The sequence below is a fragment of the Lacerta agilis genome, chromosome 8 (genome assembly GCF_009819535.1).
Source record: "Lacerta agilis isolate rLacAgi1 chromosome 8, rLacAgi1.pri, whole genome shotgun sequence".
NCBI lineage: Eukaryota > Metazoa > Chordata > Lepidosauria > Squamata > Lacertidae > Lacerta > Lacerta agilis.
The window spans coordinates 56,676,919-56,700,586 of NC_046319.1; the positions used below are offsets into that span (position 1 = coordinate 56,676,919).

Below are 23,668 nucleotides of genomic sequence, written 5' to 3' on the forward strand. Positions count from 1 at the left end.
GGGCATCTCCTCAGGGCTCCCTGTTGCTGTGGCCCTCAGCTTTCTCTCCACACTACGGAACGATGCCTGGGCAGTATGACCCAAGCAAGCTTAGGACCTTAGGGAGCCTTTCTGTCTTCAAGAGTGAGACGGGTGAGAGGGGGAACATATTCTTACCGGTGTGAGAACCAGAGAGGGAGCTGAGGAGACGAGAATGCTGGTTGGGTCCATCATGCACTTCGATGATATCATGGAGAGCGGTCTGGAAGAAGGCAAACTGACCAAACACCACTGTCAATGAAGCACATTTGGTGCAATTAAAGAGCAGATTAAAGACTAGAAGTTTACCACCACTCCAATGAAGCCACAGAGACACAACAGAGTGGTATTGGCATACCACAAAGTATGTAGAAACACAACAAAAAATCAATGACTAACAATGATTCTTTAGGGGAAGCCATAACTATTTAATGTGATACTGCTTTGAATGTATAGTGCAGATGGAGCCTTAGTTGGATAAAACCCTTTGTGGTTTTAGCTACCTCTGTCCATACTGATGTGGGACTTTATTATTTTATATTTTTCCTTATGGCTGGTTTGTATTATGTATTGTATAACCCTGCCCTTTTATATCTACACAGATGAAGGGCACATTATAAATATTTAAAATCAATCTTGATGTGTAAGAACACAGATTGTGGATTGGAGGAGCTATGGGTGCTCAGCAATATGCCCAAAATTCAGACCCAGAAGCCCCACTGGAAATGAATGGAAGCTGCACAGAAACAGCACTTGCTTGGATTGTGTCCAGAAAAAGGCAGTCAATGTTTAGTCCCATCAACTCCCCCAAATGCTTTCATTGTAAATACATCTAGCAGAATCCACCCCCTCTAAAAATGAGGGGGAAATAAATAACAGGCAGCTCATCAGTCCATTTTATTATTTCTTTTCAAAATACTACCTTCTGAGGGCTTTGGGTTATTTATGCGTATCTATTTTTTTTCAAAGCATAACAGCAGTTTTCTGACTCAAAACCCCGAGGCTCAAGTTCTTGTTGTTGTCGCTTGTTTTTTTTGCATGCTAGATTTGTTATGTGCAGCTTGTAAATGCCCATTTACAGATTCACAAGTGCCTCGCTCTCTTGTTAGGAAATTTCAGCAGTGAAGCCAGCGGCAATGTTTGTGAACTTTGCAAAATCAGCTGTTGCGCTGGAATGCTGCAGGGAGCCCCAATCTTCTCCCGATGCCCCCTCAGGTAATCTCCAAGGAAGCTTCTCCACAGTCCTTTCTTGTTAGACTTTGTGGCACAAGTTGTGAAGCCTGGATAATGCTATATTCCATAGGTCCAAGCTGGTGTCCTCCTGAGCTTGCTAGATTACAACTCCCATCAGCCCCTGCATCATATGGCCAGGCTGGCTGGGGCCAATGGGACTTGCAATCCCTGGTGGGGTGCTTCCTAAGCCATTGGGCCACATTGGCAGGCCTATCTGGAGGTGGTGGGTGGCAGCAGTCTCCAGCAAGTGTCAAGAGAAAAGTCACCTTTTTAATTTTCCACAGTAGGCCTATCACAGCATCTCTCAATTCCAGGTAGGTGCCATTGAGATGCTGAAGTACCTGAAACTGCCCAAGGATGCCACATGCTGATGCTAGTCCTGATTTCACGCTGCAAGGGTAGCTAACCTGGTGCCTTCCAGATGTTGGTGTTGGACTCCAGCTCCCAACAGCCATAGCCGGCAACAGTCAAGTATGATGGCAGATGTAGCTCAGCAACATCAAGAGGGCACCACATTGGTCACCCTTGTTCTGTGTAACCCTGGAAGTATCAATCTTCCCCAACAAAGTGTTGCTGCAGGGGACAATTTAAAGATTTCTAGAGCTCAAAGAGTGGAGGCTTTAGACTCCTGCATTAGTTCTCCACTGAATACTCTTGGCTGAAAACTTTGGGCCACTGAGGAGGGGAGCTGAATCTCCATGGCTGGTTCCAGGTTTTTGGGGGCACAGGATTTTAGTGGGCTCCTCCTTCCCTTGCTTTCTTCTCAAACCACACTCCTTGTCCCTCATGTCCTTTAAAGCAAAACTAATCTTGACAATATGGCAATCCTCTTCTGTCAGAGAAAAACAATATAACATTTTGAACTGATGAGTGCCATTTTGACATCAGTGAATGGCCACACCGCTCCCACACATCTAAAATTAATCCTTGGGTCTCTCCACTATAAAGTGGAATTAAAATATTCCACTAGACCAGTCCTCAATAACTTGGTGGCCTCCAGGTGTTTCGGACTACTCCTCCCAACAGCCTTAAGGACCAGTGGAATATAGTCTCCTAGAGGGAAAATCACCAATCGTGTTGCTTCTTATTATACTTCTCCCATCAAGTGGCACTTTTATTTCCTGTCTCAGGAAACAAAGATGTCATCTGCTGGGCGGGAACTGTAACAACGTGAGCAATCTAACCACCAGGGCTTGTGAACACCAAGAATATACCATAGTCTTTGGGAACAACGATGAAATACAGGCACACTTGTCCACTGGTGTAGTTCTGAGGATAGTTTGGAGACAGGACGACACCATCTGATCCTGTGTACTGACCGCCACATGGTGCTGGAATGGGTGAAAAACAACAATCAATTTGTCTGTCTGTCCTGCACCACATGCTTTTCTCTTTCCTTCCCCTTTTGTTTTTAAAGATGTTGGACAATGCACTCTCTTAATACAATGCCCAGCAAGCAGTAGGAACCCTGCAGTATCTCTTTAAGGAAATACAGGAATCCACCCTTAGCAGAACTTGTGCCTGATACATATTTCATTACAAATTTTGTGCCATCAACTGGAAGGTTTATCACCGTGATGTAGGGTTTGTTTGATCTCAAAAGCTGTTGTGAGCAGCATCTTGAACTATGTGGGTTGTTGAGATGTGGAGTGGGGTATGCATGGGTGGCAACTGCTTGAACTGCTCTGCTGTGATTTTGGATGCATAACCATCTGTACTCGTGCAATGCCAATGCTCACATGATGCAATTTGAAGCTGCCCTGGGCAGCTTTGGGAGGAGGAGCTGCAGGATAGAATTTTTCCTTATATATAATTATTCCTTCTATATCTAGTAAGTCACTGAGGTCTGTGCGAGAGCTCCTTCTGCAAGTTTCAAAGATATCAAAAGCTAGTCCCACAGTAACTTGGAGCAGGGCTTTCACAGTGTGGCTGTCTACTCTGTGAAATAGCACTTCTGTAGAGATACAACAGGTATACAGTATTTGCACTTCTTGGAAACAAACAAGTACGTTTTTTGTTCTGACAGCTTTTCCCAACTGCATGAACGGGTCTCTGCCGTAAGTGCCTATTTTGTATCTATTGTTTTATTTAAAATCTAGGTAAAGGGACCCCTGACCATTAGGTCCAGTCGCGGACAACTCTGGGGTTGCGGTGCTCATCTTGTTTATTGGCCAAGGGAGCTGGCTTACAGCTTCCGGGTCATGTGGCCAGCATGACTAAGCCACTTCTGGCGAACCAGAGCAGCACACGGAAAAGCTGTTTACCTTCCCGCCACAGCGGTATCTATTTATCTACTTGCACTTTGATGTGCTTTCGAACTGCTAGGTTGGCAGGAGTAGGGAACGAGCAATGGGAGCTCACTCCACCATGGGGATTTGAATCACTGACCTTCTGATCGACAAGCCCTAGGCTCTGTGGTTTAACCCACAGCGCCACCCGCGTCCCTTATTTAAAATATACCAGCTATCTAAAACCGTTTTCAAGCTGTTTTTATTGTACGTTGCCTTGAGACATATGTGCAGAAGGTGATAACTAACTAAATAGAAAGAAGTCCACTTCCACTCTACCCTGCTCACCTGTACACGTAGGTCTTGGTTTGTTCCACACAGGTTTCCCATCTCCTCCCATAATACATGTCAAGGTAGACACCCCATCAATCACATAGCCACTGCCGCAGTAGTAGGTGATAGTGGATCCCAGTTTCAACTCGCTACCAGCCCGGGTGCCATTCTTAATCGAGCCAGGATCGAAGCAAGATTCTCTGGGGTTTTCTGGAACAATAAATTGCCAGGATGTTAATTGTTTACTGCTAGTGACCACCCCTGCTTTGTCTTACTAAATAAAACAAAGTGCCGAAGGATCCTCTTAGGAAAGAATGCAGGATGGTTTATGGAAAATATATTATGGAGCACCTACGGACTACCTATGGAACAGGGATTCAGCAGGCTTCAGCCTTTGAATCCCTGTTGAAAACTTTTCTATTCCATCAGGCTTATGCAGGCAATACACACTGCTATACACACTTAATGAGAAACATTCCCTATGGAATTCCATCAGGCTTTCCTTCTGAAGAGACCTCCATAGGACTGAAATATGTCTCAATTTATATATAAATAATTCGGGGGGGGGATGAACCCAGAAAAAGTGTGCTCCTTTTCTCTTTTCTCCCCTCATCTCCTCCTGATTTTTGTATGCATGGAATATAATTAGGGGCTTTGATTAATCCATAGCTTTTGTCATTTGAAAATCGCTCATTAAAAGCCCAGGGCTTTTTATTGTATTTTATTTTAATTGTGAACAGCGTGGCCCTGGAACAATAAGAAAATGTGCCCTGAAATTAGATTGTCATGGTTCTTTAAAAAAACACAAAAACCCACCACTTCCCCCCATACCTCACCTATTCTCCCTCAAAAGATCAAATATCTTATGTCCCTATTAGGTGTAAAAAGTCAGATACTGTATTGTCACCTCATCTTCTTTGCCACTTGCTTCTGCTCCATTAGCTAAGCTCATTCTGCTTATCTACAGCCTCAACTGAGTTTCCAATAACTACAAACAGAAACCATATTCCCAAAATAGGAAACCTCTAAGGCAGTGTTTCCTCAAAACCATTTGACCTTCTAAATTTGTTGAGCTCAGCCCTCACACGCTGGCAGCAACCACCTGTTCCAAGGTGGATGTGAAGAAATCCATGCATACAGTCATATTCATTCAACAACTTGCATGCAAGGGTCTCTGGATCTGGGTAGTGATCACTGTCATTAGACAAGAAAGTGAGAATTGGATATGTCAGAAGGCTCAGGAATGTAGGGAGGTGCCTTGTGCCAAGTCAGACAACCCATCCAGTTTAGTATTGACAACACTGGCTGGCAGTGGCTTTCCAGGGTTTCAAATAGGAGTCTATCCCATCTCTAACTATAGATGATAAGAGAGCCCTGTGGCATCAACCAAAAGACGCATCTAGTTCAGTATCCTGTTTTCACAGCAGCTGACCAGATCCATATGGGATGTCTGCAAGCAGCTTTTCACATGCATGATTTCCAGCAACTAGTATTCAGAAGCATCCCACCTCTGGAGGTAGGAACATAGCCACTGAGCTACAAACCTTGCCAAAATATTGTGGCAAATCAGAACATCTCTTACTAGCATTCAAAGGCTTCACAAGTTTCTAAACTGCTTCAGACTACAATTCAGGATGGTTTGGGCCTATCAAGTCCTACGGTATATGGTTTGGGGGTCAGGAAATCTGAAAAAGCAACTGCTTCCTGTTCATTCACAGAGACAGGGTTGAGCACCCAAGCCATGACGATGGCATCAGGTGGAGCTGCTGTATGACATGAATGAGAAAGGCACTGCACGGATGAAACCTGTGACCAGGAGCAGCTCCATCTCCTTGGGACTGGAAGGGCTGAAGGCAGGGAGCCCAGCAGAAGGTGGAGCCAGAGAGCCAATGAGTGGCAAAAAACAACTAAGTCTTGTTTTGTCCCCCATCCGCATCCCTGCTGAGTTCTACAAGAGGAAACACTGACACAGAGGAGGAGGAGGAGGAGGAGGAGGAAGCTGACAGCTAGAGCCACCCTTTGGAATGGGTGTAAGAAAGTAGGCAGGCGAGTGGAGAATAGCTGAGGGAAGACTGTAGCTGGTGGGACGGCACCCCATTTGCCCCAATGGAGCAGCCTCCTCTGACTACGAGAGAGAGAGATTGCCTTGATGATGATAGGCAGTGAAAGCCTCCCTGCAGATGACTCCAGCCCCAAGCCACAAAGTAAAAATAAAAATGTTGCCTTTCTTGTCTGCAGTGTTGACTTCTAAGGGATATTATTATCAGGCCCTTTCTCCACGCTAAAGAAACTCTCACCCCTACAGGCTTCCTGCCACCATTCAGTGCCTCTATCTCTCACTCTCTCCCCCCCCCCCCGCTTGTTATTCTGAAGAGCCGTGGTGCCTTTCATGTAAGGAGCTGAAGCAGCTACCGCTTGACACTCTGCCTCCCACTCAGCTGTCAGGCATCTTAGGTCTTCCTCTTGATCTCTGCCTCTGCGCTCCCTTTGAGAAAAAAATGAAATGCATCCATACTGCACAATGTTGTGCTTTGTTGCTGGAAAAAGAGGTGGGGAGGGGGATATTCCTTGACCAACTGTCCTTCCCCCCACCCCCCTTAGCTTTTTCATGGAGATGTCTTCTCTCTTCACTTTCATTCCTTCTTTAGCTTGGAGATGGAGGAGAATGTCAATTGATCTGCACTTTGAAGCAAAATGACCTAATTTGCAAACTCCTGGACCAATACGCAGATCAGACAGTAATTATCCTTCAGGATTTTGCACTTCTCTGAATGCTGAGATACAGTTTGTGGCTCAAAAGTGTTTATAATATGTTGGGAAATGTGCACACTGAGATAAAATACATGTTTAATTGAGCATTTTGTGATAAAAAACTTATCTAAGTACTATATATATATGAATCACGCATTAGAAAGAATCACAAAAAAGGACAGCAACCCCCCTCATATCTTAAGAACAATGGAAGCTGCCTTATTCTGAGTCAGATCATTGGTCCATCCTCTCATTTTCATCTACAATCAGGGGCAGCAGTTCTCCCGGATTTCAGTTCAAAATATTTCCCACCCCTACTTGGAGATGCTGGGGATTGAACTTGGGAGCCTCTGCATACAAGAAGACGCTCTACCACTGAGCTATGGCTCTGCCTCTCACAACCCTCGATTTTAGCTGCTGCAGTCTTTAATTTCCCCTCACTGGTGTAATGAAGTGACATGGCTCCATTACATCCAAAAATGCAGAGCTGAGGTCCCTAGAGCGGCTGTAATCTTGCATGCCTCCTTCCAGCAACTCCTGCAGCCAAGCTGGTGTCAGCTGTATTGCTTTCCTTTCCTCTGGACCACATCATGAGGCCAAGAGGGAGAGGATCTTGTTGGCTGGGCAGCCCAGGACCTCCATACACACCACCCAGGCTTGTGCCTGGGAGAGGTCACTTCGGTGTTGCAAAAGCAGCAAAAACAATGCGGGAGCCAGCAGTTATGAGTTATAATCTCTACCTGATTGGCATATGGTACGTGTGCTATGGGTTGCCTTTGTTGGTGGGAGAGATCGCCGTGGTCAGCCTGGACAGCGCACTCAGAGGAAGCTCTACAGAGGCTCATAAACCATTTTGCACAACCATGCAGGGAGTTCAGCCTCACCATCAGCTTTACAAAGACCAACATCCTGGGTCAGGACATCACCAGCACTCCAAGCATCAGCACTAGTGGCCACATGCTTGTTCTCATTTTGAAGGTGTTTCAACCTTGTAATCATTTGGGTGCCTTTTTTAAAAGCTAGTGCTAAGCGAATGCCTAAAAGGAGCAACAGCTAAACAGGTTTAATTGGCTGGATGTAAATAATCGATAATTGAGCTTTGTTTTTTTAAAAAAACCAAACCAAAACAAAACAAAACAACCCCCCCCCACAAAATTTAAAATAAAAAAAATCCTTCCAGTAGCACCTTAGAGACCAACTAAGTTTGTTCTTGGTATGAGCTTTCGTGTATCTGAAGAAGTGTGCATGCACACGAATGCTCATACCAAGAACAAATTTAGTTGGTCTCTAAGGTGCTACTGGAAGGAATTTTTTTATTTTATTTTGTTTTAAAAACATGGCTTACTAACCAGGGGCTTGCTGACAGATTAGTTTATCCTGAGATTAACAGTCCCCAAACTCACACAAGGCTCATGTTCAAGAAGTGAAAGAGAGGCTGACAGCGTGTTAAAACAGAATCGGCAACAGGTGGCATAGATGGGGCAGTGGGGTGGGGAGAGAGGGGTCACCCTAGAGTAAGTTATGGTGTGAATAATGAGACTTCTGCTGGGTAGAGTTTGATACAAAACACAGGACGTATTTAAACTGGCTTAAGTCCAGTGAGTTTAACAGTCATCCTTTCTGCCCTAGTGAAACCTGAGAAGCATAACTGATTTTGTGTGTGTTGACAGTGAGAGTAAGACAGAGCTACAGATTCTCTGGGAGCGAATCACCATCCTCAAGAGGCAATACATCCTGGGCCAGCCCTGGGGACTGTTGGAGCTTGGTTGGGACAATGCCCCATTGCCCTATGGAGCAGTCTCTAATGCAGCTGGGATCTTCTTAATTCCTTCTTGGTTCTCAGTCTTGTCAGCATGCAACAACCCAGTTTGCTATTAGAGGGAGTGATGGGGCTCAGGTGAGACTTGAAATCGGGACTTTCAAGATTACAGTTCATTCTCTCAACAGCCACACCACATTAATTCTCAAATGGAACTAACTTCACCACAGAGGGGTCTGACTCTGGAGCAAAGTTTCTTGTTATTTTTCCCTTTGAACAAGCCAGAGTTGAAGGGGGGAGAGAGAGAGGTCAGAACATCCAAATTCCTTTTTAAGAATGACACCCGTGCATTCTGCATTAAGTCAAGAGAGGTTTCCCCCCCCACCCTTTCCCTCCAGAGAGAGCTAACAACCCAGGCACTGCGAACAAATCTTAATCCTTCTGCAACACAGAGAGTGGTGCACCTGGTTAACCCCCCCCCCGGCCCCCAGTGCTCTCCAAGTACTCTGGAGGCTGAAAGCTGAGAGGAAGTGGCAAAGGGCATGCTCTGCTCTTTGAAGGGTTGCAAATGCGGGATGGGATTAGTCAAATGCAAAGAAGAAATGGAAGGGGAAAGAAGATGGAATATATTAACACCTGTACCATCCCACTTCGTTCTCTCTGCAGATGTTCCTCACCAGGCATCCACTCAGGAGATTATGCTTTTGTTTTTTAAAAAAATAAATTGCTCCCTTGCCCCCTTTGAAAATGTTAGACGGTGTGATTCTCAGCTAAATGGCAGCAGGTTTATACATGAAAATCAACAGTGTTTAATATTTCCTTTAAAACAAAAACTGCTCATGAAGCTGCAATCATTCTTTTAAACCTGGTTTTGAAATTCTGATGGGCTTTCCTTCTAAATGTGCACATACGCTGCCTTTACATGAGACTAGAGGCTCAATCAATCCATGTCATTTTCAGGTAGTGTCAGGAGACACCCTTGCCTGAAACCCTGGACAGCCACTGCCAAACAGGTGGGTAGCCATGTTGGTCTGCCATAGTCGAAACAAAATAGAAAATTCTTTCCAGTAGCACCTTAGAGACCAACTGAGTTTGTTCTTGGTATGAGCTTTCGTGTGCATGCACACAACAGTATAGGCAAAACTGAGCTGGATGGACCAATGGATTAACTCAGCTTCCTATGTCCTCTGCCCCACTGCTTTCTGTTGCTTCCCTCATCCATGGAGCAAGCTCCCTTCCCTCTCACTCTCTCTTGCACGCCTCTCTCTCTAACCCCTTGCCGCCACCCCCCCCCTGCAATGCTCATGACAAGGCTTCGCTGCCCACAATGGTAATACAACATAGATGTCTGCTGAATTAAATGCGGCTAGGGACTGGTAGCGAAAGATAGGGCAGGATAAAAAAATGGTAGAGAGATAATAACAATGTAGCTATCTCCTAGAATTTGACACACACCTGTGTAATAGATTACAAATCCCATGTTGCTGACGGAGGCGTCACTCCGGAAGGCCAGGAAGAGGTTATTGCTGCTGCTCTCAATCCTCTCGGGTAGCTGAGTGTCGTAGAAACTCCCAATAAGGGGGCTAAGTGAGCTGGGACCATCATAGATGTGCAAGAAATCGTATCCTGGTTCCAAATTGAAGCTGATGAAGAAGGTAGGAAGGGGGGAAAAACCCAGAAGTGTTAGATTTATTACCATTACCACCACTGCCACCAAGTATATTTCTCAGTTAGTGACACTAGAATTAAGTGAAACTAAAATGGAGTTGGAAATATTGTCCGTCTGAGGGCAACCTTCGGCGAGCGGTTGTATGAGATACTTAGCTTTGTACAGAAGGCTACACTTGGCCATGCAGAAGCCAGAGAATTATACACACCCCACACCCATATTTATGCAGGCAAGGGAATGGGATAACCAAAGTCCAAGGTCACATTCCAAACAGCAAAGTACTCATGGAGGGCACAAAGCAGGACCAGGACAGGGTGTAGCTCAGAGTCCTGAGAAGCAAAGAGAAGGGGCTGCATTTGGCCCCGTGGCCTAGGTTCAGCACCATGCAAAACAGAACATAATGACACACAGCAAACCTTTATCGTTTTCAGCCAGCAGCCATAAGATAAACATCATAAATAAAAATTCAAGCTCAAATAGGGGAGAAGAAAACAACAGCAACTAAAATTGAAACTTAATTTCAGTTTTGCTCGAAATAGCATCAAATCCAAATATACCAATGACTGAAACATCACCATGGCAATTAACGACCAAGTCTGAAATAGCTTTTACTTGGATTCTTGAGTGTAGAGAGAAACCCCATGGGTCACATAAGAGTTTGCGTCATACAAGAGGTAACTTAACTTTTTTTTTAAAGAGAAATTGGAAGTAGGATAAAATAGCTCTACTGAAATTGGGAGCGTGACTCAAGATAGAAAAGGGGGAAATGCATTAACATGGAAGGTCTTCCATTGCAGAAGCTCCAGAAATACAAACTCATTGTGCCAATGGAACCTGATGGGATCTGCTGGCATGGTGTAAAAGTGAATGGTTGTGAGGTTTCTCAGAGCCTGCAAAATGGAACGGTAGCCGGATAGGAGGTTCTATTATGGTTATGCTAAGATTTACAACATGAGATAGAAAATAATAATAATTTGCCCATCAAATAGAAATGTTTTGATTTTTAAAAAATGCAGCCTCAGAATGTAAACACCTTGAATACCACAAACACCAGCTCCAGAAAGGGCCTGAAATCTGCTGGAACTGAGATGGAGTCTATAGTCACTGGCCCTCTATATGGAGGCATGCTGTGGGGAAGAGGAATAGGATTGGGCCTCCTGAACCACACCCCAATGCCATGCATCTGCCCTGCCCTGCTCCTTTGAGCTCCACGTGTTTGGCCAAAGTTTAAAGGGGAGGCGATGTCCTTGCAAAGGATCCTCCACACAATATGGAACTCTTAATTTGTGCAAGGCTCCAAATCATGCCGAGGAGACTCCCTAGGTATAGCCACCTCACCTATCAGACTGCCGTCCCCCAATGCAACCGAAGTCAGGAGACATGGAAGTTTGGAGATGAGGACAGTGGCAAAGTCCTTTATTCCCCTGCTTCATTACAGTGTTGGCCCTTTGTGTGGCTACTTACATGAAAAGGGCTCATCACATTAAAAACAACAATATACTGATACACAAGTAAAAGCAAAATGAGGGGAAATAGTGACAGGATACTGATTTATATATAGTCCAATTCCATATATATATGAATTATGGTGCTGGAGGAGACTCTTGAGAGTCCCATGGACCTGCAAGAAGATCAAACCTATCCATTCTCAAGAAATCAGCCCTGAGTGCGCACTAGAAGGACAGATCCTGAAGTTGAGGCTTCCAGTACTTGGCCACCTCATGAGAAAGAAGACTCCCTGGAAAAGACCCTGATGTTGGGAAGATGGAGGGCACAAGGAGAAGGGGACGACAGAGGATGAGATGGTTGGACAGTGTTCTTGAAGCTACTAACATGAGTTTGGCCAAACTGCGAGAGGCAGTGAAGGATAGGCGTGCCTGGCGTGCTCTGGTCCATGGGGTCCGAGAGTCGGACACAACTGAACAACAACAACAACAACAAATATATATATATATATATATATATATATAATATATATATATATATATATGGAATATGTAAACAAATGTATTATCCACTGGTTCAGATACTTGTAAGAAAATATGAGTTGTCACTTGCCAGCAAAAGGCAGTAGAAAAGGCTTCCTATTGGATCTGTAAAGTGCTACTACTGCAAAGCAGGATCTACACTGTGCCTCCCATCCCATTGTTCTCACTTCAGCAAATGAGGTGGTGAGGGGAGAGGGGGAGCAAAACAGCATCTTTAGGGCCTTAATAGGGATATACAAGCTGGGGTTTCAACTTGGGCTAATGTGCTTATCACAGCTGGCAACACACTGGTTAACAAATACTCCAAGAAAAAGCAAAGCATATCTGTGTAAACAACTTTACAACCCTTTGGTTATTTCCCACTCCATTTCCAAGTTTGCAACAGCTGAAACTGAACTCAAAAGTTAGGCTGAGAAAATGTTTTTGCCCAGAAAGATTTATCACTGTTGACAAAAATCTGCACCGTGACAATGAGGAATGTTCTCACACCCAAAAAGATTTATCATTGTTGACAAAATCTTCACCCTGCCAAAAGCAGAATTAAAAATCTGACCAATGTTACAAAGCTCTTTGTCTGATCTCAGAGCATTGTCAGTAAGGATGTTTTTCTAACAGCTGAAGTTCTAGCAAATGCCTGCAGCCATTTTGGATGGTGGCTAAAAAACGCCTCATAGGATGAAAGGCGTTCAGTTTTCAGTGTGGGTGTTGCAGAGGACACCCATCTTTGATTTATTTCAATGTTCTATCTACAAGAAGAATAGGAACAACCCCAAGCTTCATTCCAGTTTTCCTCCTTGCTCGAATTTGCAAAAAAATAATAACAGAAAAGATGCATCTATGTATCTAAGTGGGGAAAGTCAGTGACTGAGGATATCATACTTGTAGGTAGGGCCAACGCAGAAAGGCAGATGTCCAATTTTATAAGGAGGACTGCTAATGCTAATGACCCCGCCCCCTATTGCAATAAATGTGAAGTTTATTATAGAAGTCATTCTTTAAAAAAATTATTTTGGAATTGGTCATGAACAGTTTCAACCTGTATCTTTCCCTCCCTACACAGGTAAGAGATGCGCATGAGCACATGGATTAAAACCACCACACAAAAAAGATTCCTGATGTGAGCATATAATCACATCAAGATTCCTTTATGTCTGGTGTGTTCCTCAATCTGCATATACACTCATGCACACCTAAAAAAGAAAAGGAAATATGCACACTGAAAAATATGTCAAACTGAACTTGCACTATGGTCAGAACCAAGTCTGGAAATTGAATACAGAATCACGTAAGATCACTAAAGCACTGGTGGTGCCCCTCAAGCAGCACCAGGCACTTCGGAACCCTAAAACTCTGCCTCCAGGATAAAAGAGAAGATACATTGTGATTAGCACAGAGGGGGTTGCTCCTTTTCTTCTTCTTTCATTTTTCCAATCTTAAAATCAGTTTGCCACATTTTCAAATATGTTTGCATGTTCTTAAAAAAAAAACTTCACATGAAATTCCTGTTTCCACGTGTATTTCTCCTAATATATGTGGCTTTTTTGTACTTAATTTTGGCCAAATGTTTGCATGTTTGCAAGCAATTTCCCTCTCCTGTAATGCATTTTTGTAATTGTTTCTTCTAATATTCAGATTTTGTGAATGCTTTCTCCTCATATACACTAGAGAGCTTGCATCACACAGTTTGGTGAAGCGTGAATTTCAAAGTATAGCAGCAAACTGAAGAAGGCACTTCCCTCCCATCCTTATCTGGTAAGAAAGAGAAACTGGGAGAACTTACGTGTGAAATACCAAGGCAATGACATAATCAGGAAGAGACAGTCAGCTTCCAGTCACACTCCTTTCCTGGGGGTAAGGCTCTGGGTAGTTTGGTGACAAGATCACTCCTGAAGGCCCAGTCAGGATCCCACCACAGGGAGCTATAAGAGAAGGCATACATGAGGCTTATCTTTCAGAGCCTCTTTGTCATGCACACATGCAAGGCATCTGTTTCAGGTACTGGAAAAACCACTGAGCCTCTCAGGCTTGGAAAAACCACTGAGCCTCTCAGGAGGTCAGTCCAGCCCAGTCCAGCCTTGTGCAGGTCTACTGTCTTGTCCCTGACATCCTTGGACAGCTATTGGTCTTGGTCTTGGTGGCTACTTTGGAATCTGCTGGATTGATTGCTTCTGTCGACAGGTGTCTTTGTACAGGTACTGTAAGGAGCTGGGATTACAGGTAAGACCTCTCCCTTACTGCAGGTGCTTCTAATCTCAGCTCATTACATACAGTGAAGATACCAGGTAGCCTGACATCTGGCTGGTTGGTAGGGGATGAATACTTATTTCACTCATTATAATGCACATCAATCTCTGATTTTGTCTTCTGGGTTTTCTGGGGTTTTTCCTGTTGTTATTCAGTCTCTCACAGCTACAATAAACCTACCATTGAAATTATGGACTGGTCATTTCTTCGTCAGAGGGCAAACGGGCAAAGTTAGCAGGGGATCAAATACTTTCCCCCTCACTGTAACTGAAAGGGGTCCTTTACCTTTACCTTTTAAGGACCTGAGTATTACCTAGCAACTTTAGGAATGGCTTTCCTCCTCTACAACCCCTGTATTTTCCTAGGTTTGCTGCTAATGACATTTCCCCCTCCAACAACATGCTCCTCTGGATGACTTGAAATGATTTCCAACCAGAGAGGCTCAAAACTCAGGAAAAAAAGCAGAGTTCAGTTGAGGTTTTGTGGGGGTGAGATGGTCTCGGCAAGAGGGATTTTCATAGGAAGGGTTACGTGGCCCTTCTGCCTCCTTACAGTTCTTTTCCTTATAAGGCAGAGATGGGCCCAGCAGATGTTGACAGATGCCAACTCACCCATGACAACATCTGGATTGTCCAGGGTCCTGAACCCAGCCATAAGGCATTTCCATGCCTTTTGGAGCATGTTTGCCAAAATAATATATAGCTTCAGCTTTCTAAAGCATTCCAAGCAGTAGTTTATCTGGCTACGATTGGTTTGGGTCGGGTATCAAATGATCAAGTTAGTCACTCAAAAAGGGATGAAACCCATAAGCTGCCCTCCAGTGAAAACAGAGAAAGAAAGAAAAGAAACAGAAAACCCCTGTCCTTCTTTTAAATTAGTTTTAGAATGAAAGGGTATTAATTAATTTCCCTTGCTTGGGATTATATTTTATAAATACAAATTAAGTACAAGAGGATGACACAGACAGCTAACATTTAATTAGGCCATTAATTGAACATTTATTGCTTCGGTGTACTTGGCATGACAATTTTAATATAGCGTGGACCTGTGTGTGCATGCATTTAACTTTTGGCTGCCTTGGGGTGGGGACGGGGAGGCAGGTTTGGTGGAAAAAAAGAGGGGTAACACCGCTCTTCCCTCTTTCACCGTTTCAAAAGTCAGTGAAATTGGGTGGTGTGGAATTCGCCCAAACTGCTCCCACCATTTTCTTTCTGGAAAAATGCCCAGAATGATGGCACCTCATAGCACAGCATCATACTGGCCCATTCTGGTGAAGAAAATAATAGTGGTTGGCAGCTGACAAAAGCACTTGTGCTCTTCATTCCCTCCCCCCCCCCAACATTTACTCCTTCCAATCACTGAAATGCTCCCCCTCCACCAACTACAATCTTCTCTTTGCAACACAAAATCCTGGAAGTTGGGAGGGATTGTCAGCTTCACAATGCCAGGGTTACTGGGTCCTCTTCCTGCCCTCCCAACTCATTTGACTTGCCGCTCAAAGGGGAAAGACCTCTGTGAAACATATTTTTTAAAAAATAAAAATAAAAAGCATACAAACTGTATTACCAAAAGTAATATAATATAGATTATCTTCCCCCCCCAGAACCATATTCAAGATGCAGGTTATATTTATTTAAACCACAATATATTCTACAGTAGGATTAGAATAGTTCCTATTTCACATAATATTCTGCTACAATGTACAATAATAATAATAATTTATGCATTTATTATTACTACTACTACACTAGATTGAAAAGATCACTTCACTTGCATCTCTGGCCCTGCTCCACACTAAGTTCTCAGAAACAATAAGCGATCCAGCTGGGCTAAAGCACTTCTTTTTTCCTGCTAGTTCTACTGTGACTGTCTCTAGCTGGCTGGGCAACTTCAGAGGGAGCCAAGTTAAACCTCTACCTAGGCAGGTGGGGGGGTCAGGTTTCCAGAAACAACCTGTTCTCAAGCTGCACGCAGCTGATCTTGGCGTTCCCCCTGCAGGGCGTAACCGTGATCACACTGGAAAAACAATGGAGTCTCCCGCCTCCTTGCTGTCGACCACTGCGGCTCCCGTCTGTGGGACACCCGGGTCATTGCAGGAGTGTGGCAGTGGACACTGAAAACAAGAAGAGAAAAAGTGAGTGAACTAAGGCAACAGCGTTTTCTCATGTATTAACCATTCTTATGATTCCACAGTTTCAAACCACAGGTGGAGAACCTCTTGGCTGGAGGGAGGATAGAGAGTGGGCATGCAAGTGTGTGTAGAAACAAGGCTACTTTTCAAGGGCAAAATTCACATTTGTGTGCCTTGTTCTCTTTTCTTTTGGGCCCATCCAACACTATCCATGCAGCCCTTGGTCTGAAAAAGGTTCCCCACCCATGGCTTAAACCTAGAAAGGGCCAAGCCAGGTACTGTGGACTGGAGGTGCTCAATGCTCCCTGCATGCAGCAAAGGGATAAGGGCCATCAGAATAAGAAGCACATGTGATGTCAGGCACAGTAATAAATCCTATGGATTGCCTGGGCCGCATATACCAGGACACAGGCTTACTATTCTTGCCTAGTCCAACAGAGCGGGGCTTCCACTTGCCACAGCTTTCCCTGGTTTGGTTTCCAGTCCAGATGTGGGGAATCCTGAGCTGGAGAAAATGACTCTCCTTTCAGGTATCTCCTCCATAGCCTGACATTGTTGAACAGTGTATCTTAGACACTGAACGTGTCACTTGTCATTCAAGAGAAGTTCCTAGAGTGCATACCAGTCTTAGGCCAAGCTCAGTGTCAATGAGTACCCTCTGCACATGCTTAGATGTGCGCTGTCTCAGTGTAGGGCATAAAGCCTGGCATCACAACAGGCCTTGGTGACTCTGCACATCCTCACGTCAAACTCTGGTGTGCACGTGTGCGTGGGAGCTTGCACAGGGACGCATGCTCAAGCCCACAATATCACTTCGTTTTCACAGATAACATCTGCTTCGCAGCTGGGAAAAAAGCTGCAGGGGATGGACAAGTTCAAGTGTGCTCCGTGGAGTTCAGCCTGATGTACATTTGCACTCGTTCATGTTTACTTATAAGCCTGGGCATCTGCTAATCCTACATGCATTTTGTTACACTCTTATGTCACCATATGCTCTCAACTAAACTATACTGCAAAAAGATGCTCCTACTAAGTGATGGAGAGGAATTTTGCCGCCAGCTTCAGAGGTAGTCATGGGCCTGACCTTTTTATGGAAGGAACTTGGGAAATCTGATGTTATGTTAAGTGAAAACTCACTCTTGTTCTTTCCAGCGCCCAAGGCTTTAAAAACAGACAGAATACCTCTTAATTGGAGGGTGGTGCTGAAAGCAGCTAGCAGCCCCTTGAAAAGAGGGACTCTAACTATGCTTATTAAAAATGAAACAAAACAACGGCTTTGTTTGGAGGAACACTGGGGGTCCCCAGTTGCTTCTCAGGGTTACTCACATAGATCATTCAATCATTCAACAAGACTGCTGACGATTTGCTGAAATGTGGAGGGAAAGTGCTGAGGATTAGAAGCATTTATGACCACTTGGGGCTGATCCTAGGGCCCAATAGGCATAGCTGGGGACCCATGCCCCTTGGGTGTGCACCAAATAAACCTCTCAGAATCCTCCCCTGTGCAATGTATTTCTGCTTGCTTGGTTTGTAACACATTGTCTCGGGATGGAATTTTCATTGTGGAAATGAGCTTTCAAAGGTCATGAAATGTTCTCCACTATCTTAGAGGTTCCTTATTTTTTCATACCTATTTGCAAATAACACGACAGCACAGTATATCCAGATTTAGCTTCCAGGTGACATGATTTAGGGCAACTGAAGCCCTTGTGTTGCCCACACTTCAAATGGGAGGATGGGAAGAAGGGAACACATTCCCTTTGCTGAGGCAGCTATGGCCAACATCCCTATCTTGAGCAGTTAAAGGACCAGTGTCTTTCTTTATGCTGATGTTTGATTCTTTGTGTTCATGGTTTTTTTGGCCGGGGGGGGGGCACTCCTCAGGACATTCCTGATATCCTCTGATGGGTCTGAGGTCCATTTATTAGAGTGTAGTGACAAAGGGATTATGAGGAAGGAGTGCAGAGTAGGGTACCAATTCAAGAAGGGCTACTGGTTAGTTGCTAGTGCTCAGATTCTGCACCTAAGGACACCTGGTCTAAAGCCCATGACAGATGAGGAAAGGCACATCCATCTGATTCTTCCCTCCTTACACTCTCAAATGATTAGTATTGTTTATCAGACCTACCTGAAAAACTGATGGCAAGCCCTGCTTGCTGGTGAAAAAAGGCTGTGTTGAACTGGAGGACCACGGAGTTGAGGTGCTGTGGACGTCACTGGCAGCGTGGAACCACTGACTTCCTCAGGAGAATCCCTTTCTCCACAGGGCCCATCCCAGATCCTCAGAACGTCATGGAACTCCTCTGTTTGGAAAAACCATGAAATGGAGGCTGCCAGGCAGGTGATAGGTGGAGGAGAACAAGATACAATAAGGCTATATCTGCACTATAAACTTGTTGTAAGTTTCAAAAGCTGTAACTACCTTGGCTCCCCTAAATAGCCCTGGGAACTCTAAGGTGATAGAAAAAATCTGCTGAGTCAGGCCATTGGCCATCCAGTCCAGTATTCTGCCCTCACAGTGGTCAACTTAGCCTTGATGAGGAATGCCCCCAAAAACTTTGTTACGTATCTCCTCCCACTCCCTTCACTGCACAATTGTTCCTCAGGATCCTGGTTGTCGGCACTGAACAAGTTACTAGGGTGGAAAAATAATATGAGATTGCTGGTTGAAAGGAACACGAGGAGGAGCACCGTTCACGGTGACAGGAAACTGGGCATGTGCCTCGAAGAAAGAGGGATAATAGGACAGTCACAAACAGATTCAATTCAAGATAAGCTCATTACAGAAAGCAGAAGAGAACAGGGAGAAAAGGAGCCGCCTTTTCCAAATGTCTCTGCGCACTTCAAGCCAAGTTTAACAACCACTTCTGTTTTCTTTATTATTGGCGTTCTTTTCCACCCTGTTAGGCGGCGGCCACAGCGGCACGACGCTTTCAATATTTTAATTCCATCTTCAAGATAATGGGTACTGTGGCAATGCATTATACATGTCAGACAACTGCATGGTTATTAATGGACTGCTTTTTCAGGCGGCCCAAACCTCTCTGACTTTTTATTGAATATGCTTGTTATATTTGTATTTTCACCAACGTTTGTACTCGAGATGCAATAAAACGTTGAGGAAAAAGCAGTGAGGGAAGATGTGAGGCTTTAAAGAAGGTCCCATCACTATTGTTTGGCACTCCCCTGAAACATCTAAAAAGACAAGAACCCCACTGAGGGAGCTTACAGGGGACTCACAAGCACAATCTCACAGTGACTGAATCTGTTTAGCCACCAGTATGTATCTATTCTCTCTCATCTCATAGACGCACTTGTCCCACTTAATACAGGGATGGGGGACCTGCAGCCCTCCAGCTGTTGTTGGACTCCATCAGCCCCAGCCAGTATCATGGATGGTATGGAGATGATGAAACTGGGAGTCCAACAAATTCTCCTACCCACAGGTTCCCCAGCAAAAATCTCTAAGAGGCTCACCAAAAATTATGACCATAAAATCCAAGCAAAAAAGTAAGATACCTACTATCCAAATGCATAGAAAATCGAATCACAAAGTATCGAGCAGTGAGTTCAGAAAACTAGAGTCCTAGGGAAAAGCCTGACAAAACAGTAAGTTTTCAGTCGCTGTTTAGAGCTGCCACAGGGGGCACCTTCTGATTTGCATAGGGAAGAGACGTTCTAAGGGGTCAGTGACACTATAGAGAGAGCCACTTTCGTGATGTCACGACAGGAGAATCTGCCAGCCACGGGGCCTCCTTTGACATATATCCACCTTCTAGGCATGGTTCCTTCTAAGCACTCTGATTCAGATCAAGAGTGAGAGCCACTTGAGGATGAGGAATCTGAATGGCAGGTAGGATGGGATTATGCAGCAGAGGCCTTTTGATGAGACCCTCCTCTGACACCAGATGCACACAGATCTATGGGCGAGGCAAGAGATCCAGGGACTGAAAATTATAGGCTGATTGCTTTGATTAATGTAGGTGTAAAATACTAACAGTGATTTTGACTAATAGCAATGTTACAATGGAATCAAGGGTTGTTGTTTTTTTAATTCAGCAGACAGGGAGCTGATCATTTATATCACCAAAAGGATGCACAGAGCTGCTTAACCCCATTTGAAACCCCTGCTGTCAATTTGCTGAAGTCCTCCCCCCTCCTTCCCTTTTCAGGTCCCAAGGAGGTGACCCCATGGCAAAGCAGCACCATGGAGAGCTCCCAACAGGGCAACTACACCTGTGGAGGGCTGGATGTGAAGTGAGGTCTTTTGAACTTCTGCCTCCAGTTCCACCCCTTATGTTGGGGGACTGTAAACTGTAGAAGGGCCATCCCTCTGGCCTGAAGACAAGCCCTTCTCCACATGCCCCCACATCTGGTGCACTCCATGTGCTGTTGGTCTAGCAAAGCGATGTGAGAGGTCCTCAGTTTCTCAGGTCCAGGGAAAGGTGCCTGTGAGGGTTTGTGCTCTATGGGCCCTTCCACTGTGGCATCCTGGTTTAGTGTCATGACACACACACCCTGCCCCCACCAGCTAGGTTCTAATATTAGAAGTAAGTGTAGACTGGGAAAAAGTTGAGTGGAAGGGGAGAAACTGCAGAGGAAATGATGGGAGGGCAGATAAGGAAGGATTCAGCATACTTTGCTCAAATCTCTTTTTTGGTACTTCCTTTTGCCAGTAACGCCTAGGCCAGAATCACAATTCAGAGCCTGTTCAGCATCTGGTCTGCAGACACTGCAGTTCGGAACATAGATCTTTCTGGAAGCATCATTGCTATAAACTCTGCAGAATATATAAAGACTGATGGTGCTTGGATGGAAGGGCTCTTTCAGAGTAGACCTATTGAAATTAATGAACATAACTTAGGTCTATTAATTTTAGTGGGTCCTCTATGAATAAAACTTAGTTGAATGCCACCCATCATGACAACCAGTTTTTTGGGGGGCTTAGGGAATCTGGTACCTTTTTCTTTTCTTTTCCCAGTCCCTATTACAGCAACAGGCACAAAGATTAAACTAACCTCAAAAGAATCAATAAGTATGGCATTAACTCTCTGCCTCTATGATTAAAGCTAGCCCACCCGCCACTGATTAATCAACTAGATTTTTTAGAAACAAAATAGTTGATTAATTTACTGATTGTGAAGCTTGAGGTCCTATTTTTTAACCTTCTGCCTATGCAAAATAGTAAACATTGCAAAATAAATTATGCAAAGTAAGAGAAATCATGCAAATATGGTCAATTTGCATAATTCACACACATTGCACAACCCAGCTACTCTTGCCAGAGATTTTGGGTTATTTTGGCACAGGCTTTTTCATCTATTTATTTATGTTTAATTGCAGAGCACAAACAGGTCTACACAGGGGCACCTGTTCCCTGCATATAGCATGATGTGATTTAGATCACCAGGGGACATGGGAAGGGGAGTTGAGTGGGTTGCCCTATCTCACAACATGAGCCTGTTTTAGAGAAGTGTGAATCTAGTCTATTCTAGCTCTATAATTAATAAAAGCCATGTTGCTGAATCAGGCCAGAGGCCCATCTAGTCCAGCATTCTGATCTCACAGTGGCCAACCAGATGCCCATGGGAAGCCCACAAGTAGGACCTGAATGCAGCACCACTTTCTCTCTGCTTATGATGCCCAGCAACTGGTATTCAAAGGCATGGCACCTCCAACAGGGGAGTAAGAACATAGCCGTTGTGGCTGGTAGCCACTGATTGCCTCCTTCTCCTACATGAATACATCTAATTCTCTTTTCAAGCTACCCAAGTTGGTGGTCATCAATGCCACTTGTGGGAGCAGGATTAGGTGTGAAGAAGCGCTTTTCTTCCATGAACTCACCCTATTGTGCAACCAGCTTCTGCTTCAATAGTCCAGACACAGTTGAGGTTGTGGTCATAGGGCGTTGGGTAGCCTGGAGACAGGATCCTTCCCGAAGGCTCATCTTTGATACTGCCCCCACACTCCGCTGAAAAATAGCAACATGCCATTTAGCAAAGGGGTTCCATTGCTGCTCTGCATGCCATTTGCTTAGTAGTCTTTGGCAACTTTCCCCCCTGTACAGTGGTACCCCTGCTTGCAAATGGGATCCATTCCGGAGGCCCGTTCGTAACATGAGCAGAGCGCAACCTGAAGCAAAGTGTCTGTGCATGTGCGTGGTGCGATTCGGCGCTTCCGCGCATGTGCAAAGCGCCGAACCCGGAAGTAACCCGTTCTGGTACTTCCGGGTTCAGCGCATTCGTATCCCATGACGAATGCAACCCGCAGCGAACACAACCAGAGGTATGACTGTATAACCCTTTGAGTTCAAGAGGCAAGGGATTATAGTAACTGCATACAGTACATAGACAAAAATACAAGGGAGGTGATAATAGAGAACAGGGGCACCAACTATAGGGGGGAGAAGGGGCTTCAGCCCCCTGAATATTTGTGGGTAGAGGGCTGAGCCCCCCCCCATATTGAGGGGGCCACCGTCCTCTGCCTCCACTTCATTCGGAGTGAGGACAACCTTCTAAAGAGAAGGGCTGCAGCTTAGTGGCAGAGCACATGCTTTGCATCTAAAAAGTTCAGATATTCAGTCCTGAGTGTCCCCACTAAAGATTCTGCTTGAAACCCTCATCAGCTACTGCTAGTCATTGTCCACAGTACTGAACTAGACAGGGCAGTGGTCTGATGGCAGAAGGCAGATTTCTATGTAACGCATATTTATTTATCTGTTAAAAAAAAACACCACCCTCTCAAACTATGAATTATCTTCAATCTTCCACTGAACCAGGTAGACAAATCTGAAGCACCATGTGATTGCAGCACTTGTCCCAAGGGGAGGAAGGACTGAGCCAGTTGAGGCTGTGAAGATGTTCACCGCAGAGTGCTACCACCGCGTGCATGTTAGATACCTTGGTGGATGGAGACTGAAGCCCACCAATACAAAAAAATCACTTGAGAAAGTTTATGTGAAAAGTGGCCCTCTGTGGCTCACAATGGAAACCTTACAAAGGGGGTTGGACTAGATGACCCTCGTGGTTCCTTCCAAAGCTACAATTCTATGAAGAAACAAACCCCAAACTGTTAGCAGCCCTGAAGATATGTCCAATGAACAAGCTAATGTCCTCTTAACAGGTGAAGAAGTAAACTTCATTCAAATTCAGCAATGATTATCATACTGCTAATCAACATGTACACAAAGGAACGGACACTAATTCCTCTCCTGTGTAGCTGGAAACCAAAAGGACAGATTTTCTTACGTGGACAGATTTAGCCAAACTATTAAAACAAGATATTGCAACAAGTGGAGGGCTTGATTTATATCCT

At 44.7% G+C, this 23,668-nt stretch overlaps 1 protein-coding gene across 1 annotated transcript in view; it reads right to left on the minus strand.

Moving 5' to 3' along the window:
* The window catches only part of CSMD2 (CUB and Sushi multiple domains 2), a 512,122-nt gene that overhangs the window by 101,264 nt on the left and 387,190 nt on the right, over positions 1–23,668 (minus strand). The window contains 16 exon segments of the mRNA XM_033157666.1: positions 157–270; positions 2,466–2,582; positions 3,828–4,022; positions 9,778–9,965; positions 13,760–13,791; positions 13,793–13,833; positions 13,836–13,898; positions 16,141–16,171; positions 16,173–16,214; positions 16,216–16,245; positions 16,247–16,321; positions 16,323–16,336; positions 18,483–18,624; positions 18,626–18,667; positions 18,669–18,684; positions 22,199–22,325. Coding sequence (XP_033013557.1) covers positions 157–270; positions 2,466–2,582; positions 3,828–4,022; positions 9,778–9,965; positions 13,760–13,791; positions 13,793–13,833; positions 13,836–13,898; positions 16,141–16,171; positions 16,173–16,214; positions 16,216–16,245; positions 16,247–16,321; positions 16,323–16,336; positions 18,483–18,624; positions 18,626–18,667; positions 18,669–18,684; positions 22,199–22,325 — 1,269 coding nt within the window.